The sequence below is a fragment of the Phyllobates terribilis genome, unplaced genomic scaffold, assembly GCF_046119375.1.
Source record: "Phyllobates terribilis strain yellow unplaced genomic scaffold, ASM4611937v1 Scaffold_9__5_contigs__length_417890890, whole genome shotgun sequence".
Classification (NCBI taxonomy): domain Eukaryota; kingdom Metazoa; phylum Chordata; class Amphibia; order Anura; family Dendrobatidae; genus Phyllobates; species Phyllobates terribilis.
In genome coordinates this window covers 79,231,532-79,251,953 of record NW_027362769.1, presented here as the reverse complement: position 1 = coordinate 79,251,953, position 20,422 = coordinate 79,231,532, and the positions used below count along the sequence as shown (strand labels likewise).

The 20,422-nt window shown below is 43.5% G+C and overlaps 1 protein-coding gene across 1 annotated transcript in view; it reads left to right on the top strand.

Moving 5' to 3' along the window:
* Positions 1 to 20,422, top strand: part of ABCA12 (ATP binding cassette subfamily A member 12) — a 313,653-nt gene that overhangs the window by 227,286 nt on the left and 65,945 nt on the right. The window contains exons 44-45 of the mRNA XM_073646632.1: positions 16,228 to 16,279; positions 19,562 to 19,739. Of these exons, the coding sequence (XP_073502733.1) occupies positions 16,228 to 16,279; positions 19,562 to 19,739 (230 nt within the window). The remainder of the gene's footprint in view (positions 1 to 16,227; positions 16,280 to 19,561; positions 19,740 to 20,422) is intronic.

Here is a 20,422-nt window from a genome sequence, read left to right as displayed (position 1 = left end):
ATTGTGATGAGAGAGGAGGCACCGTATCAAGAACAGCAACGCCGATCGGTCCACACCATATGGGTGTTTAATAAAAGGTCTTTTTTGTGCTATGAAGAGGAGATTGGAGACTTACAGCTTACTAGAATGCTGTAAAAGAGGCCTTAACACAGTTCTGGGAATTAACAGAAGCATACAGTCTAGATCACGTGAAGTAATTATCCCCCTCTACTACTCCTTGGTCAGACCTCATCTGGAATACTGTGTCCAATTCTGGGCACCACATTTTAAAAAAGACAGCGAAAAACTGAAGCAAGTTCAGAGAAGAGCGACCAGAATGGTGAGCAGACTGCAAACTATGTCCTACGAGGAAAGGTTATAGGATCTGGGAATGTTCAGTTTGCAAAAAAAAGGCTAAGAGGAGACTTAATAGCTGTCTACAAATATTTGAAGGGATGTTACAGTGTAGAGGGATCATCCTTATTCTCATTTGAAGCACAAAAAGCAATGGAATGAAACTGAAGGGGAGAAGATACAGATTCGATGTTAGAAAAAACTTTTTGACAGTGAGGGTGATCAATGAGTGTAACAGGCAGCCACGAGAGGTTGTGGGTTCTCCTTCAATGGAAGTCTTCAGAGGCTGGACAGACATCTGCCTGAGATGGTTTAGTGAATCTTGCAATCCTGCATGATGACCCTGGAGGTCTCCTCCAACTCTAACATTCTATGATTCTATGATTCTAAGGTGGTGGATGTACTTTATATTGGGAAAACCTGGTGACCGGTTCGCTTTAAAGGGAACGTATCAGGGCAGTTTTACTGAACAAACTAGTGGTGTATAAAAGAAAAAAGGAATTACTTGGCACTACCAAATATAAAATACCATCTTCCTCCCTTGAGCACACGACTCTATATCCAGGTGTAGCCCACACAGGTGAACATCTACTGTTGTGAGAGGTGGTGCTCAACCTTACTACTTTGCACTAAGTCCAAAAAAATGGAAGTGAAATGACGGCTCTCACCTGGTAATAAAATCTTCTTTATTAATTGATAACAAGCAAAGTGAATTCAGGTAGGGAAAACAACATTGCCTGCGATGCTAAACAACAATAAAAATGCTATCTGTTTTGTAGTATGCGCCAGCGCTGAGAAATAAAGCTTTGATGCCCCATGCAGATTAGCCTGGCAATACTTTGGGGGCATGCTGATGCTTCAGAACTTGATTTCTGAGCAATGAAGTAACATTTTTATTGCTGTTCTACTATCTATGCAGATATACCACTAGTTTGATTAATAAAATTATCTTTACCAGTTCCCTTTATGAATCCTTTCCACATGATTTAGAATACTTAGCCAAAAAAGAGAAGCCATTCATTTGCAGATAGCTGTTTCATGAGGGTGGGAAGAAGGATGCCCCTTCATCTCTTGGAGGAGAGCTAACCTGCATATTATTTCACTTTGTTCATTGCTTGGCCTATAAGTTTTCCTACACCAGTTGGCAGTCTCCAGGAGGAACAGGAACCATATACCACCATCAAAAGACCCTTATCTGACAACGGGCTGAAACAGCTGCCTGTGCATGGTTGTCTTTTAAATTTTGGAGAAGACTCTGATTTGACTTAATATCCTACGTCATGTCATGTAACAGGGCTTTTTAAAGGTTCAGACACTGGTTTATAGGGTAGCTACTTGTACCTCCATGACCGTGTACGGCCAACCCGGGTTCCACCGTTTAACCTGTTCCTCCCATTTTCCAGCACTCACCTTTTCCCACAAATAAAACACTGCACCTGTAATTTCTTTGGATAAATTTGGCCACAGCGGCCATTTTATTAACAAACAACATTAACATATTAACAGTGTTATAAATAAATAAGAAGGGAGGGTTCTTGGAGTTAAAAATTAGATCTGGCATAAATTAAACCGAACTCGAACCACCATATTACCCTCAGCTGTCCATCACCAGCTCAAGGGCACCAAAAGCTCCCAGGGTAAAACCCCGTCCAGAGCCCAAAAACAAAATGCCAGATCACCCCGCTCAATTAACCAATTGGCTGTAATTTTAACCAAATTATTCCCACCGACACTTCTGTGCCAACTCCAAGAACCCCACCCCCCGCCAAGCCACTGCGACAAACACCCTACCTCCTTATTCTTTATTTTTTATTCACATTTTTTTTTTTTTAAACAATTATAATAGACATATGTCCATCTTACTCCTTAACGTCTTCCACCATACCCCCGCCACTTCCCACTTATACTTGAACAGATGTGACCAGAAAAAAGGGGTGGGTGGGTGGGAACTTTCTCCTGTAACTTCCCTGCGGACTGACTAATTTCCCGCACTTTTTCTTGATATACTCACCCTCCCACCACCAACTGCCCGCCCCTCTGCTCTAATACCCAATCCTGATCTGTTATCTCAAAAATTGCACCCTCGTGGCCCATCCCGCTCATGTGGGGCTTCCATCCAGCTTCCCTTGCTTCCAGCCCCTTTCTTGACCGTGTACGGCCAACCCGGGTTCCACCGTTTAACCTGTTCCTCGCATTTTCCAGCACTCACCTTTTCCCACAAATAAAACACTGCACCTGTAATTTCTTTGGATAAATTTGGCCACAGCGGCCATTTTATTAGCAAACAACATTAACATATTAACAGTGTTATAAATAAATAAGAAGGGAGGGTTCTTGGAGTTAAAAATTAGATCTGGCATAAATTAAACCGAACTCGAACCACCATATTACCCTCAGCCGTCCATCACCAGCTCAAGGGCACCAAAAGCTCCCAGGGTAAAACCCCGTCCAGAGCCCAAAAACAAAAATGCCAGATCACCCCGCTCAATTAACCAATTGGCTGTAATTTTAACCAAATTATTCCCACCAACACTTCTGTGCCAACTCAAAGAACCCCACCCCCCGCCACCAACGAACAGCCCTGACCACCTCAGGCTCGTGAGTGCCCCAAAAGCCGACAAAGCCCTCTCAATCCCCTCCTGTATAGCCAATGCCCACAAATCGGTACCAATGTCATTCAAATGTACACCATCCTTTGCCCAAAAATTTCCAACTCCCGCCTCGAGTTCAAAATGTTGAACGCTTACTCCCCCGTTCCTTGACACAAAGGCTGATATGGCTCTATTTAACCTCACTCTCGCCCTATTAATCCCCTTCAAAGATCTAGCCTCCCTCCACTTTTTTCTTGGCACAATGTCAGACCAGACCGTCAACACCTCAGGAAAGGATGTCCATAACCTTAAAAATTACATCGAATGTCCCTCATCAATTCCCTGATCGGGAAAGCCCCCAAGTCACCCCCCCCCATATGCACCACCAAAATATCCCGCGTCCGAACCAAACGAGCTGCCTTATGAAATTCAGGCAGCATCCTTCTCCATACCATGCCTCTGAAGACGAGCCACCGAACCACAACTTGCTCTCTCCTAAAAAGCCAACTGCCCACTGTCTGGCCTCCCGTCCGCTCGCATCACCCCCCAGTGGACAAAGGAATGTCCCAGAATCCACGCTAACAATGGGACACCATCTACAACAAACAACCACAATGTATTCAATACTTAACAAGATGAAAACAACCTAAGCCCCCCGTACCTAATGCCACACAAAGGACAAATAACAATCAGAACTCCACCTCCCTATCCGCTTTATCACTTCCTTGCCTAAGCCCAAGCCATTGGCTTCTGACGCCGCGCCAATTCTAAAAGAATGTGACCCGTACACCTCCGGGCGAAGGCCCAACTCCCGCACTCCTTTCTTAAATACTGCTATGAATTGAAAACGTGACAAAAAATCCCCATTTTCATGACATAATAAGGAACCCACTCGCCCAGACCAAAATTGCCAGTCTGCTTGGTGCCACGAATTCACCCAATCTGAGCGCACCAAAAAACGCTAACAAAAAGGCTAACCTAAACAATGTAGCTTCACAACTGAACAACAAGTTTCGTCTAACACTAAGCCCAAATGTTCCAAGATGTTAAAAGTCACCGGTCTTCTTTTATCCAGCACCTTATCTCCTCTCCTAAAGCCCCCGAGTGCTTGCTACACTAAAAAAGGACTTTGTAACATCTCTTATCCCCACTTTTGAAACAGACCATCCAATCTCCACTGCCCTGCCTACAAGAAAGAACTCCGCCATCTCCCTATCACCGACATTCTCCACCAAACCCCACTGCATTATCCAACTTTTCCATACTCGCCACGATGCCTCGTATGAGGACCAGGTCTGCCTCGTAATGGACTCTCGTATTAACCGTCCCACTCCTCCATAACCAGCTGCCACAAATGCGAAGGACATTCCTGTCCCACGTCCTCTGCCGATCCCACTGAAAACGAAACAAGGCATCTGCGATGGAATTTTGCACACCTGGAACATGGACTGCCGTAATCCAAGCATTCAAATTAAGACAACAAAGAACAAGTTCCCTCAGCAGCCTAATCACTGAAGGAGACAAGGCCGACAAGCTGTTGATGACAAACACTACTCCCATGTTATTGCAATGAAAACGTATCCTTCTGTTCGCAAAACCCTCTCCCCAAATTGAAACCGCCACTACAATAGGAAACAATTCCAAAAACGCCAGGTTCCTTGCAAGCCCCCTCTCCTTCCACCCACTCGGCCATACCCAAACACTCCAACGTCCCCTCCAATAGGCCCCATAACCAGCACCTCCTGCAGCATCTGTAAAAAATCTCACAATCACGACTGCTCAAAAACTCGTGCTGAATTAACGACCTGCCATTATAATTTTCCAAAAACATTCTCCAAACCTTTAAATCCTCCTTGTGATCCTTATTTAAACGAATGAAATGATGGGGCGCGCGCACTCCTGCTGTCGCCCTTGCCAAGCCGCGACAAAATAACCTGCCCATTGGCATAATGCTGCATGCGAAATTCAAACGACCTAACAGGGATTGTAGCTCCTTCAGCGTCACCTTACGCAACCTCCTGACTCTATCGACTTCCTGCTTGAGCAAACTCAATTTATCATCAGGTAACCGACACTCCATCCTCTCCGTATCAATTAGGATGCCCAAAAAAACTTAACAAGGTGCAAGGTCCCTCTGTTTATTTATTTATTTATTTTTTCTTTTTTGCCAAAGGTATGCCAAAATGCTCCGCTACCCACACCATAGTTCCTAACAAAGTCCTACACTACAACGATTGCGGAGGGCCTATAAACAAAAAGTCATCCAAATAATGAATGACCGACTGAAATGATGCCAGGTCCCTCACCACCCATTCCAAAAAGGTACTAAACGTTTCAAACAGGGAATATGTAATTGCGCAGCCCATTGGCAAACACCTGTCCACGTAGTATTCCCCTTTCCAAAAACAACCTAACAATGGGATGCTATCGGGATGTACTGGCAGCAATCTAAAAGCCGACTCAATATCAGTTTTAGCTAGCAACGATCCTGGCCCATATCTCCGTACCCATCCCACCGCCGCATCGAATGATGAATACTCCACCGAACATAATTCCTGAGCAATGCCATCATTCACCGAAAAACCCCTTAGGGTATGACAAATGCTGAATCAAACAAAACTTATTAGCCTCTTTTTTGGGCACGACCCCCAACGGTCAAACAATCAACTTGCTGCTAGGTAAATCCTGAAACGGACCAGCCATCCTGCCCAATTCCAACCTCCTTTGCCAGTTTCAAGCTAACCACTTCCGGATGAAGGGAAGCCGACATCAAATTTTTAACAGAAAAGGGGACCTCATGATCAGGAGGAGGAATTCTAAAACCTTCCAAAAACCATCTGAAATGACCTTAGCCTTCAACTGATCTGGATACCTACTTAGAAAGGGGGCCATCTCGTGAACCCTCACCAGAGTCACCCCCTTGACCGGTACCCATTGGCATTTTTCCCTTACCCTTCTTAAAGCATTTAGATGCTCCGTGTGAAATACCATTGCAATGGGAGCACACATGTTTAAATTTGCAGGAGTTCCCGTACCTACACTGGCCATCATTAAATTGCCAGCAAGATCCCGCTTCCTTCTTAGTGCCTTGTGCACCCTGGCTACTTCCCCCGTGTCCTGCCGATTGGTTCCCACTACCGCTGCTCCCGTAAAAGGACTGCCCATACCTCACCGGAGCCACAAATTTCAGCCACAACCCGATGTTACTTTGATCCCATCTAATCTCCGGGCGGACTACCTTCCTCTGCCGATATTGCTCGTCGTATCGTAACCATGTCTGGCCCCCATAAGTACGATGAGCCTCCCCTATAGCATCCAGGTAGCAAAATAAACCTGAGCAATTATCCGGAGCTTTTTCCCCAATGACACTAGCCATTATTGCAAAAGCTTGCAACCAATTAACAAACGTCTGAAGAATGAACCTCCACCTACGCTTTTCTACCTCCTCTTTTTGCTGTCGTCCTTTTTTCCCTTGTCCAAATTAAACTTTTCCAGAGGAAGTAGGGAAAAAATTTCTACATATTCATCCCGCCAAATTTTTTCTTTAACCTCTTTTTTTTTTTTTTTTTTTAAGTGTGCCCAGTTTTACGGCATCCGCTTTATCCTTTTCTGTCTGTTCAGAAACCGTTACCCCCGAAGGTCCCCCTCTGTACACACCGCCGCCCTTGCCGATTTACTCCCCACCTGCGACGCCACAGGTCGACCAGGTAACCAAGCCCTCATCGGAGATAACCCTGCCTCACTGGCTCCACCAGCGTCTAAACTAGCCAGGATTTGTGACATGTTTGCCAAAATATCCCTGAGCCCCACAACATCTGAACCACGCCTCCCCCTAACATTTACATCACAGGGCCCTGCCAACTGCCTATCCCCTACCCCATCCGCTACCAACCCCGTGGGTGACAAACCATACATAGACGCATACTCACGGAGCTGCGCAGGTGCTGTGTCCCTGCCAGCCGTACGTCCTGAGTCCTGCCGATTCCTTGGGTCGTCCTGATCCTGTCCGTATTCCGATCCTCCCTCTCGCTGTTGCTCAAGGCCCACTCGTCCCCAGGGGGGACCTGAGCACGTGCCGATGCCCCCGCAGCTCGTCCACTGCCCGTTTCTGCACAGATCCTTCCTGCCGTCCATGATCCAGCACGACCTCTGGACCCGGGCCCCCCAGCCCAGTCCGTGCTGATCTGTGGGGGGGGGGGGCTGCCAGGCAGCTCCATGCTGCTGTCCGCCACTCTGCTACCGTGACTCCGATGTCTGGGGCCAGGCAACAGGTCTTCAAACTGCTGCTGCCTGCCCGAAAAAACGCCATACTGTCCTCCACGGTCGATTTGACTGGCAGGCACCCCGACTGGTACATCGCCAGGTGTGCCTGCCGTGCTGCTGCTCCTCCTGGCCCCTTTTTTTTTAACGGCCATCCTCCGCCCTGAACCGCTGCTGGCTCTGGTTGCGGGGGCCAGCGTCATCGCTGCCCCACAATTTCCTGTCCGGCCCGGTCACGTGCCGCAGGCACAGGAAGTGACGCTTACCGAACTTCCGGCAAAGCCACGCCCCCGGACTGGTGACGCGGCCCGGGCTCTATTACTGCGGCGCGCCGCCGGAGCAGGCCGCACTTCCGGTGGGGCCCTCGATACAGACCCAGCTTGCGATCCGCTGACGGAAGCGCCCACAGGCCGGCTGGGCGGATTCCTGCAGTGGCGGGCGCGGCGGCAGGGGGTTCCGCCGCCGGGCTCACCTGGCTCAGGGTCCCATGAGGGGCTCCGCAGCCTGCGTCTGCGGCACGTGGGAGTCTCTGGCAAAAGCCTCTCGGGGGGCCGCGTTCTCCTTGCCCTCCTTCCTGACCCCGCCGCCGATTCCTCGGATGAGCCATGCAGCAACCCTTCAAGCTGTGCCTCCAGCCACCCTCCACGCCTGGATCAAGCCACATCCCACAGTCTGCTAAACAGAGATTCCACAGTCTCCATTACGCCCGGTCAGTGTCCAGAACAATGGGTGAGCGGTTATTAAAATTTTTTTTTTTTTTTTGTGAACTTTCTCCTGTAACTTCCCTGCCGGACTGACTAATTTCCCACACTTTTTCTTCATATACTCACCCTCCCACCACCAACTGCCCGCCCCTCTGCTCTAATACCCAATCCTGATCCTTTATGTCAAAAATTGCACCGTCGTGGCCCATCCCGGTCATGTGGGGCTTCCATCCAGCTTCCCTTGCTTCCAGCCCCTTTCTTTCCAAGCCACAGAGAGACAAAACAGTATCCTTCCTGGAGAAAAGCTAATCTGCATACCCTTTTCCAGCTATTTTGCTTGGCTAATACATTTTCTAGTGCCTACTGATGGTCTCCACAAGGTAAAATCATATCACCTACTACTTTTAACAAGAAGATCTCAAAGCCAAATCAAAACAGGACCACATTTATGATGCAACCTGTAATGTTCTGCATCTCTACAACCCAAAACCTCTAACCCATCTCTTGGTCTGGACTCCACTTCACCCATATCAGACATCCTTCCCTCTGCAATGAAGCTTGATTTGATGGTTCCAGCAGCAGTAGAATGAGAGCCACCACTGAGTTAATTGTAGAATTGACAAGGGGCATTCGTAAATTTAGTTAGATCCCATTCACAAGCCATTTCTGCAGTGCATCTAGGGGTTCTGTCTGAATCTCCCTAAAAACGGAATTCAGACAAACTGCCGACCGGGCCTTAGACTGCTGTGGCATTCTAATGAACTCCTCTTTTTTTTATAAACATGTCCATTTGTTTAGACGGGGCACAGAAATGTAGTCTGCTATGTTTTTGTGCCCGTTTAAACAAACATTCATAGAAAAAATTCAAATGCAGTTCATTAGAATTCTGTTCTTGCCATTGTATTCTATGCACCTATCGGCGATTTGTCGGCAATACTACAAATAGTGATGAGCCCTCGAACGCAGTGTAGAAATGCAGTGTGAACAGGTCCTTAGAGAAGGCATGTGTCACAGGTGTATCAAGTGTGACAGATAGTCGCTCTGGATCCGGCTGTAGAAGGTCACTGCGCTTTGCATTGCAGACACCTTCTTGATCCTCTCATTTCTGTTCCTCTCATCTCTGTAGTGTAGTGATATCCTCCTCCCTTTAGGACCCAGCATCGACCTCTATCTTCTGCTGCTAATTGACACACCCTTGCTTGGTAGTTAAAAACTCTGTGTCTCCAGAGAGTCGCTGGTGATAGTTCTATGTTCCTCTGTCCATGCCTGGAGTACTATTAGTCGGCTAGTTTCTTCTTGGACTTCCCTTAGAGGACAGTTGGTGTTATCTCTCTGGTGTCTTCTTAAGCTAAGTGTATCCCCTTTGTTTGTTTATCTTGTTGTCTTTAGTTGCAGGGGGCTTGACTAGTGTTCACCCCGCCCCCTCCCTACCTAGGGCCTAGTTCTAGGGACATTCAAGGATTAGGTTTCCTGCTTGGCGATAGGTGCAGAACCTATATAGGGACGATAGGGTAGTGAGTGTGATATTAGATCTGCCTAGAGGTCTCCACTCCCCCTTTCCCTAGTTGTTGCGCTCCCTTCCCCCTCTCCACATCGTTGTACACTTGTTCCTTCCCTCACCTTGTGTGACAGTATGGTTTTGCAACCCCCCACTTCTTATAGAACCAATAATAACGGCATGGCCTGCTTCTGTAGGGGATAAACCACCAAAGTACAATATTTTGTGATTTGTTTCTTTTAATGCCAGTGATTCATTCAGAATTTGGTAAAAAAAAATTATATTACAGAAGTAGATAATATTTAAGAAGGCTGAATATGATTAGCTTGTCCAGTTACATACATGACTGTGTTGGCCCCACGATCACTCTATATACTGTATATTTTGACATCCCAAAAGGTTCTGCTTTTATAAGTTGAACCATTGGGCCGGTCTTCTAGCCACTCTCTGATTGCCTCTTATACCGTACAATTCTTATCCTCTCTTGCTGACAACTTTATCTTCCAAAAGGTAGGGGAGAAAACAAGGGGATCTGCTACTTTGGATCTAATCCTTATAAACAGGGAGGAAATGGTTGAGGAGGTAAAGGTGGCTGGGACCCTAGGAGGCAGCGATCATGCTATTATAGAATTTTGGATAACTAGAGGAGGAAGACATGTGAAGACTCAAACTTCAAGGTTAGATTTTAGAAAGGCAGATTTTAAGAGACTCAGAAAGAGAATAGGAGGGATCCAATGGCTGGATGTCCTTAAGGACAAAAATGTCCAGGAAGGATGGGAAATTTTTAAAAATGAGATTCTCAAAGCACAATCGTTAACAATCCCGAAAAGTAGGAAGAATGGGAAGCATTTAAGGAAACCAGGATGGATGAACACAGAACTTAAACACATGCTAAAAAGAAAGAAAGAAATGTTTATTAAATGGAAAGAGGGAGGCATATCTAAAGAAGATTATAATGCAGTCTGCAGATCCTGCAGGGCACGTATCAGGTTAGCTAAAGCTGACAATGAATTAAGGCTTGCAAGAGATGTCAAAAGCAATAAAAAAGGATTTTGGGGGTATGTCAAAAGTAAAAGAAAAGTCAAAGATGCTATAGGATTTTTACAGGATGAAAATGGAGAAATGGTAAGAGAGGATGTTGAGAAGGCCGAACTTTTTAATTCCTATTTTGCATCTGTTTTCTCTCAGAAAGAAAATGTAACATCAACTGATCTTCACTGTCCTTTTAAAGGAATAGAGGAATCCAAGTTATCAGTAAACAGAAAGATTGTGAGGGAATATTTAGCTAACATAAATGAGTTCAAGTCTCCAGGTCCAGATGAATTACACCCCAGAGTACTGAAGGAGATTGTAGAAGAAATTTTAGAACCACTCTCCATAATCTTTGAAAATTCTTGGAGAACAGGAGAAGTCCCAGAAGACTGGAGAAGAGCAAATGTTGTTCCTATCTTCAAAAAGGGGAAGAAGGTGGACCCAGGGAACTATAGGCCGGTGAGTCTGACTTCTATACCAGGAAAGATCTTTGAACAAATTATTAAACAACATGTATGTAAGTACATGGATAAGAATGAAGTGATTAACCAGAGTCAGCATGGGTTTGTAACTAACAAGTCATGTCAGACTAACTTAATTTCCTTCTATGACAGAATCACTGACTGGGTGGATCAGGGAAATGCTGTAGATATAGTATATCTTGACTTCAGCAAAGCATTTGACAAAGTATCTCACATCATCCTTATTGAAAAAATGACCAAGTATGCAATGGACCAGGCAACTGTTAGGTGGATTCATAACTGGCTTAGTGATCGGACTCAAAGGGTGGTTGTAAATGGCTTCACATCCAGCTGGATGAATGTCTCAAGTGGGGTACCACAGGGCTCCGTCCTGGGACCTGTATTGTTCAACATCTTTATCAATGATTTAGATGAAGGAATTGAGGGTAAACTGATTAAATTTGCTGATGACACAAAGCTAGGAGGGATAGCTAATACTAGAGAAGAGAGAGAGAGGATTCAAAAAGACCTAAATAAACTGGAGCAGTGGGCAGCAACCAACAGAATGGTTTTTAACCGGGAAAAATGCAAAGTACTACATCTGGGCAATAAAAATGAAAAAAGCATATACAGAATGGGAGGAATAGAGCTAAGCAACAGTACATGTGAAAAAGACTTAGGTATACTAATAGATCATAGACTGAACATGAGTCAACAGTGTGATGCAGCAGCAAAAAAGGCAAATACAATTCTGGGATGTATTAACAGAAGCATACAGTCTAGATCACGTGAAGTCATTATCGGTCTTTACTCCTCTTTGGTCAGACCTCATCTGGAATACTGTGTACAGTTTTGGGCACCACATTTTAAAAAAGACATAGACAAACTGGAGCAAGTTCAGAGAAGAGCGACCAGAATGGTGACTGGTCTGCAAACCATGTCCTATGAGGAACGGTTGCAGGATTTGGGAATGTTTAGCTTGCAAAAAAGAAGACTGAGAGGAGACTTAATAGCTGTCTACAAATATGTCAAGGGCTGTCACATTGTAGAAGGATCATCTTTATTCTCATTTGCACAAGGAAAGACTAGAAGCAATGGGATGAAACTAAATGGGAGGAGACACAGATTAGATATTAGAAAAAACTTTTTGACAGTTAGGGTGATTAATGAGTGGAACAGGCTGCCACGAGAGGTGGTGAGTTCCCCTTCAATGGACGTCTTCAAACAGAGGCTGGACAGACATCTGTCTGAGATGATCTAGTGAATCCTGCTTTGAGCAGGGGGTTGGACCAGATGACCTAGGAGGTCCCTTCCAACTCTACCATTCTATGATTCTATGATTCTATGAATTCATTGTCCTTACTGCTGCTTTCTCTGTTCCTTTACTTTCCTGTGGGGAATAAACGACAGGCTGTGCTACAATGAATGGAGATAAACTACTCTGAAGTACAATGCATCAAAAATCCCTCCTAGTAGAAGAGCTTTTGACACTTGAAAAAGGAGGGATTAAAATGGCCAGATAAAAGTCTGCTGCAGCTTTAGTGATTTGAAAGGGAATCAAATCCTATTTTCGAGGTTGGATTTAGGATTCCTATAAAAAAAATAATCAGAAAAAGTCCAATAAAGGGGCTTTTCACCCTGTCACTTTCCAGCTTTAGAACTCTGGATCATGGGTTTGGCCCAGACATTTGGATTTCAATGCAATTTTCAAACTGTGAAACAAATAAGAAATACAGCGTCCATTGTGGGGTTCAGAGTCCGCTGAGAGTCTCTCAGTCCAGAAATAGTGCTTATTTTCTTAAAAGTAGAGGTGTTGGCTCTGTGATAATGCACTATTCTGAATTAGTAACATACAGTCCTCACTATTGCCACTAGTTAAATTGGTAAAGGAAACTAAGCTTTAAAAGGATATTCCCCTTTCACATAGTCTTTGGCCCAGGGTGCAGTTTGTAAAAAGCAACAAACTGTTCTCTTCTCACCTTCCCCAGGTCCACAGGCTAGCCTCCACCACTGCTTCTGGTGTTTGGCGTTGGTTGCAATGCAGCCAATCAGTGGCTCTGAAGGAGGAGCCTCTCCTGCACTGGCAGGGCCTTTAAGCTCACTGATTGGCTGCTACACTATTGATATAACATCAGCGCTGCAACCAATGCCAGTCACCGATAGCAGCGACAGAGACTTGCCGGTGGAGTCAGGGAAAATTAGTACAGCAGGGTTTGTTGTTTTTTAACAGTTTGTAGCTGGGGCAGAACATTGTCTGAGAGGGGACAACCCCTTTAAATTCTTGACTCCTTTTTAACAATTTAATATGATTAAACAATATACAAAATGATTCATCTTCTCCCACACTACTACGTATGCATTTTAATATATGTACATTATCAAGGAAGGAGAGATATATAACTTTGTGAGCCAGAATGTGTTATGTTCTGCAACTTAGAACTAAGGAATAGGTGGGAAAAGCTGTCCCTGCACTGAGACTCAGCTTAACCCTACGCTGGGGTGGGTGCCCTATTCCTTATGAATAGCCCCACCGAAACTCCTGCACTGAACTCAAACGAAGACCTGTAGGAAGGGGAAGGAGGTCCCTAAAAGATCTCAGGACTGCGAGCAAAAGCAGTAGACCTCTTAACAGAAAAGTTAGTTGCAGAAATGAAGATTAAAGGGAACAAAACTGGTGGAACAAGAAGTCCGAGGATAACAATTGTCCAAAGCACAAAGAACTAAACAAGGCTACTTAGCCAGAGCACAAGCGTAACAACACTGATGTCCAGCGGGGAATGGGAGCCAGGTGCTGAGTAATAAAGAGTGCAGAGATCACGTGACCAAGAAACCCTTCACTAGAGGAAAAGACTAGAAGCCAGCAAACCACAAGAAGATGGCCGATAGTAAAACAAAATAGATTCTAACAGAACACCCAGAATGGAGAACCACTCTGGCAGACTCAGGCTTCTCAGGTATTACGTGGAAGGCCATTAACATGAATAGTTACCATAAATGACTCCACTTGGCTCCCATATGAAAAGGTTGTCTATTGGGAGTTTGTTTTTGACTCCTGGCAATCGTATGACTTTTTTCCAGTATATTAACGCTTTTACTGGGGTCTGCGAGTATCTTAAAGAGAGTATAATTTTTTTAAAGGCCACATAGTCTATAACTTTACATTAAAGGAATTGTCCAGCCTTAGGCTACAATTCTGCAGTCACTGCGCGTTGTGAGGATTCTCCGGTCCAGGAGCAGGTCGGGTCATGTGACCGCAAGTATGTGATTTGCATACTTCTGGCCACATTCCATCTAAACGTGTCCAGCCTCGCTCAATACACTTGCATTGAGTGAGGCCATGCATGTCTAGTCGACACGTGACCGCATGTATCCAAACCAGCGTTACTGACATCGGACAATACTCACAGCACACAGTGCACGCAATGTGAAGATTCACAAGTCTGCAATCAGATAGAGTGACTGCAGACTTGTAGCCTAAGGTCAGACAACCCCTTTAACACTTTATTGCAAGTAGTCACTTAATGTGACATTTAATCATCACTTTTTCGTCCACGGTGGATGTTATTATTGGAAGGTGAAGAGAGTGAAGGCCTCAAAACGTATTAGGTTAAAGTCGACTGAGCTCTCCGATATGGGTGGGATTGCCCAACTGATGTCGGGGGAGATAAGGATCAGGTAGTTTAAATTTTAACACCCGATACTTTTGTTATTCAGGAGATAAGCTGCTGCCAGAGCCACTTGGCAGTGACTTTCATCACTCTCATCTTTGAACATTCTGCCAAGTCAAATGTTTATGTGTATTATTGGGTAGTCTGGAGAGAAAGTTGATGGCTGAATGATCGTTCAGTCTCAGCTATCGTAGTGTGTGGCCACCTTAAAGTGGACAGTCCTGCACAGACTTCCACATGCTTTCTAAAACTGTATTTAGCAGAAACTTTGGGCTGTACTCAGCCAATAAACGCAGATGAGCGATGGATGAGCCATCACACATATGCCATGGTATCTTCACACACAATGCTCTCTCTGGTCTGCACTATATATGTTCACTCTGGACATTTAGCTACAGAAGGATCTAACCATTAGCAATGATTATCAAACATTGGTAGATATTAGGGTAATTGGGGGGAAATTACAAATATTATTTTATCTTCTATCTACTAAGACGAGAATATTATAGTGGAAATACCCCTTTACGCAGCTCTTGTGACATGTCTGCTTTAGTAAATATTTGTCTTCCCCATGACATAACAATTTTGGAGAACTTTTCCTTAAAACTCTGCATCGTGCTATCTCTACATTCTCTGAATAAAGGATAAATTCCGCATCAGACTGTGTAGGAACACACCCTGTCATCTATGGTAATGGGGATGCCCAATTTATTAACAATTTTGCAGGAGGAATAGCAGAGGCATTGTACAACGCTGGATTGTTATAAAAGTTTCTGCAATAAAACAGAGATAACAGGTCAATGTGTATTGTGGGCTTAGGCTACAGTATATTCACACAAAGTTTTTCTCAGGCTTTCAAAAATGAAAGTTTCTCAAGCAGAAATCACTTTAAGGAGTGTTCTTTTTTTGGAGGCGTTTTCCTTTTCTTCTAACATTTCCTAAAAAAGTTTGAAGAGTTATTACTGAAGCTTTTTTTGCAGCCTTCTGAGTGGACAGTGTCTCGTTTGGAGAGGATTTAATCAGAATCTAGTTTCCAGAAGTGATATGCACTTCTTTTCTCCCCACTAGACATTTGTCCAAACCTCTCAAAAAAGAAAATCTAAAAAAACTCCTTTTGAACTGGAAAAGTATATTTCCTAGAGAAATGAATAGGAAGAGCTTTCTATGCGTTTCTGTGAAAAATTTTGTAACAGATCTATTCCAAAAAAAAATTCCCCAAAAAACACAGTATGAACATAGCCTTAATGTTTCTTTTCTGAAACCACCAAATGCATCATGCATTTTATAATCCTATTCAGCCTCCAGTAATCCATCCGTCCATCAATCAATCCATCCATCCATCCAGTTTCTGGTCATCCTTCTCTTTCCCCTTAATTCAAAGTGAATTTACAATATTTTTTCCATAAAACTGGATGGCTTTCAGTTCTGTACATAATAAGATTCAATATGGTCATTTGTGCATCTAGCGACTTCTCTAAGGGGTTTGGAAGAATTATTGTAGTGACCTAATTGGCTGCTATGGGAAAGTCCTTTGCGCTATTATAAAATTGTGCCCATTACTTATTGTATATTGTATCTGGTCATTCAATACCCAACTGGCCCAATGCTATATAATACAGTAGGATGCTTAAGATCATTAAAAACACTAAGCATGACTATGATATATGTTTTTTTTTGTAGGCATTTCAGTCTACAACAAGCCTCTACCTGGAAATGTAGCACAAGGAACCACGTAAGAACATTGCAATTCACGGTTTAATTACATACATATTCAATATTTTGATTCTTAACCAATTATCCTACATTAAATTCTGGCTCCCAGCTTCTAGTTCAGGTTTATAATTAGTAACAAAAAGGATGATTTCTTGCACTGTTTCTAAATGTGTGACCTGTATGTACTCTAAATGTTAAAATTAACTATATTCTTAAAAATACTGTTTTGCCAAATTCTCCCTTTCTGAGACTCTAATAATCCACAGAAGAGCATACTGTACAATTTCTAACACAGCCATAATTACTGCTCTGTATTATTGGAAGTTTGCCTTAAAGGGGATATCTGGCACTTTATTTTTATAATGTGCCTAAGAACTAACAGGAAGGTAGTTGCTAACAACCTGCCTGTTGTGCCCGATGCCAAACTCAGCCAGCACAGAGCAGTCACAGATCGATGCAACAGTCCCCTCTGATGTTACATCAACAGAGCAACAGCTTCTCTTCTGCTCTGTTCTGTGGACAGGGTGTGATTGCTGACAACATTCTGATTGACAGTGAGCTCCCTGCTGCCTAACTGCAGGAAGCCGGCAGTCAATCAGCATCATGTCAGCAGTCATGCCCCGCCAACAGAGCAGCCTGGAAGAGAAAGAGCTGCTCTGTTGTCGTGAAGCAGCTGAATAGTCGGCAGGAGAGGTTGTTGACCGCTCTGTGCTGGAGTCGGGTACAACAGGCAGGTAGTTAGCAACTACCTGTCTGGTACTTTTCAGGTACATTGTAAAAAAAAAAAGTCCTGGACAACCACTTTAATGTAATATTAGGGGCATAACTTGAAGCTCATGACCCCAAGTGCAAAATCAGTAGTATGCCCCAAACTATCATAAGTCATTTATGTTAATGGTTTCCCGATATGGTGCTCTATTTGGCTCGTTTAGGTTTAAAAGCCCAGCAGAAGTTGCAGCCTCTCCACCATCATTATTTATGCAACATTTATGAGGATAGCATATTAATCTATATGTATTACTAAATTATGAATATACTATACATGGTCTCAGTTACCAAGATGTAAAAGTGAAAAAAAAAGTTATGACTGCCAGAAAGAAAGTTAAATGGTTAATTGTGTTTCAATAAACTTTTCTGCATTTGGTATTTGACATCCTGAAATGGCAAAATAATAAAAAATTTCATTTGTAGAAAATATTGTCTTGCCCCTGTAAAAATGCCCTAAAATGCTGGTCAATACAGTTTCCCATCTAACTAGTTTGCTGTCTACTGCCTGTTGTTAGGTTAGATCCACCCCTATTAAGAGGAGCAGAGAAGAATGACAGGAGGTGATGTGGACTATGCTTCTGATCCTCTGTGAACTGCTGCACACAAAGCTGATAAAGCTGGGGATCTCTGTTTCATGTCCAGCTTTTGCACAGTCCCTTTCATGTCCAGCTTTTGCACAGTCCCTTTCATGTCCAACTTTTGCACAGTCCCTTTCATGTCCCTCCATTTCCCAATTGTCTCTAATATGTCCTCAACTTCTCCTTCCTATATAGCAAGAATCCCTGTCTTCAAGCTCTGCCAGCCATCTCTGCTGCACTGCCTTAATCAACTTTTCAAACCTACTTATTTCCCGGTACAAACATATACGTACACGATGTGTCAGCACACTGCAACTAATAAAAACATGAACTCCAATATTGCTGTTCATATTAAAAACAGAAGGTACTTAAAAAATTTCTATCAAAAAGTGCAAAAACTATGCAACCACGTCAAGGTTTAACTAAATATGGATGGTCCCTCTCACTAATGTCCTACCTCTCCATGTGCCAAACCAGGCTTCATCTGCACTGGGAAATTAAAGGAAACTAGTCATAGCTTGCAATTAAAACCTTGCTTAGGAAAAATGTACTGATAAGGGTGCTCAGCCCTGGAGGGGGCCACAACCCCAATAAGTACTACAAAAAAAAATAAAAAAATAAGGCCCGCCTACTTTTAATATTAAATGAATGTACAGGTACACAAATAGGCTATGTAGCCAATATACAAACATATACAAAAAGCACACTGCGACTAATAAATGATTCCCCCCTACAGCTGTCAGCTACTTTTAGCAGTAGCTCACAGAAAATGTCGCTGCCTGTACCAGCACCTCTGTTTAACAACATAAAGAAGGACATACATATATAAGTATATTGTAACTTGAGGGATTGTCTACTACTCAGCCAACCCCTTCTGAATCCCTATGTTTCCCCCACAGTAAAATAATAACACTTATACTCACATCCAGTGCCGGTGCCATTCCAGTTGTGTCGGCATTGGCTCTCCCAGGGCTCACATGACATTATTATGTCACTTGATCCCTGTGGCCAATCAGCACTGCCTCCACTCTCCAACTAATGTAATTGACATCCAGAGGAAGTGAGAGGACAGCAGCAGGTCTCACTTCCTCTGGATATATGTGATTTCTTTGAAGAAGGGGAGAGTGAAGCCAGAGCTGATCGCATGACATAACAATATCACGTTAGCCTCGGGAGAGCCAGGTATGACACAGATGGAACAGCATCAGCACCAATCTTATCACTTACTGCTGATAATGAGGATTCACTATACATTACTTTTAAGTTTGGCTGCTAAACAGACGCATAGTACAATGTTTCCGAACCATTGGTAGAACTGTTCTTGAACTGCACGGTGAATACAACCAGCATCCACTAGGGTATAACCCTATTAGTATAACTGCATGAGCTGGGTGTCCATAAATACTGAGTATATAGAGTAAATAATATATACGTATCGTCTCTACATAGTGTATTACTCTTAAAAACTCCATGGAGCATGGCAGATCAATGGTTAGTTAATTAGAGATGGCAAAATAATTTCTTCTATGTCATTTTGTGGTTAGTGAAAAACATAGCAGAGCACAGCAGAGCAGACAGAGAAGCATCCGGTAGCAGAGCTTGCATGTAAACATTTCAGCTTCCCACAAAATATACTGCCGTCTTTTATGTAGCCTCATATTCTTCTGGGATTCCGGATTTCTAGAAATTCTTCTTTCTGTTAGGACTTTAATATGTTTCTTGGTATTATGGTCACACTCATAATTTAAAAGCCGTGCCGCAGTAATGCAGAAGATGTATTTACCTGTCTGGTTTTCTAGGCACCATTATTTATCTCTTTAACTACTATGTAGCAGTCCTTTCTGCGTTTTTATTCATAAGTAATAGCTGAGAAATGAAGGAGCCCGGGAACTGTACGGCTGCCATCTGCTGAATTCAAGCGCCCACCTTAGAGACTCATTCTTCTCACTTTGCAGGACCACTATCTTGGTGAATACGCTGGTGGCTCTCTCTATTCTGGTTGGCTACTCCATCACCACAGCAAGTTTTGTCACCTACGTAGTAAAAGAGTATGACAATGGGTCAAAGAGGTTACAGCACATTGCCGGCTTCGGGGAAGTCTGCTACTGGCTGACAAATTTTCTTTATGACTTGGTAAATATACAATACATATAAAATATATACTAGAATCATAAATATATAGATATAATATGTATAAATATATATACTCTAAATATAATATGTGTAAATTAGTGATGAGCGAGCATGTTCGTTACTCGAGATTTACGAGCATGCTCGGGTGTTTTCCGAGTGTCTTTGGCGTGCTCGGGTGTTATGTTTGAGTCACTCCGTGCGAATGATTTGCAACTGTTTGACAGCTTTAATACATGTGAGTAATGCCTGTTTCTTAGGTATTCCTCACATGTATTAAAGCTGTGAAACAGTCGCAAATCATGCACACACAGTGGCTCAAACATAACACCCGAGCACGCCGAAGATACTCGGTGATCACCTGAGCATACTCTCCGAAAGTGCTAACAGAGCATGCTCGCTCATCACTAGTATAAATACGTATTTACTGTTTAGGATTTTTACTCTACTTTGCTATTTTTGAACCTGTTTACACTACAGAATGTACAATCCATGTTAACGTTTTATGCTTCTGACTCGAGCAACTTGAGAAGTGAAAGGCTAGCAGTCTTGCCCTGTACACATAGTGTAATGTTTCGAAGCAAGATATGAATATTTAATAGAAATCATCTGAGCACCTCAGACAACTGCCTTAAGCCCTCGTTTAAGAAAGTTAAGCTGCATCTCAAGCCAAGTCAAATGTGTCC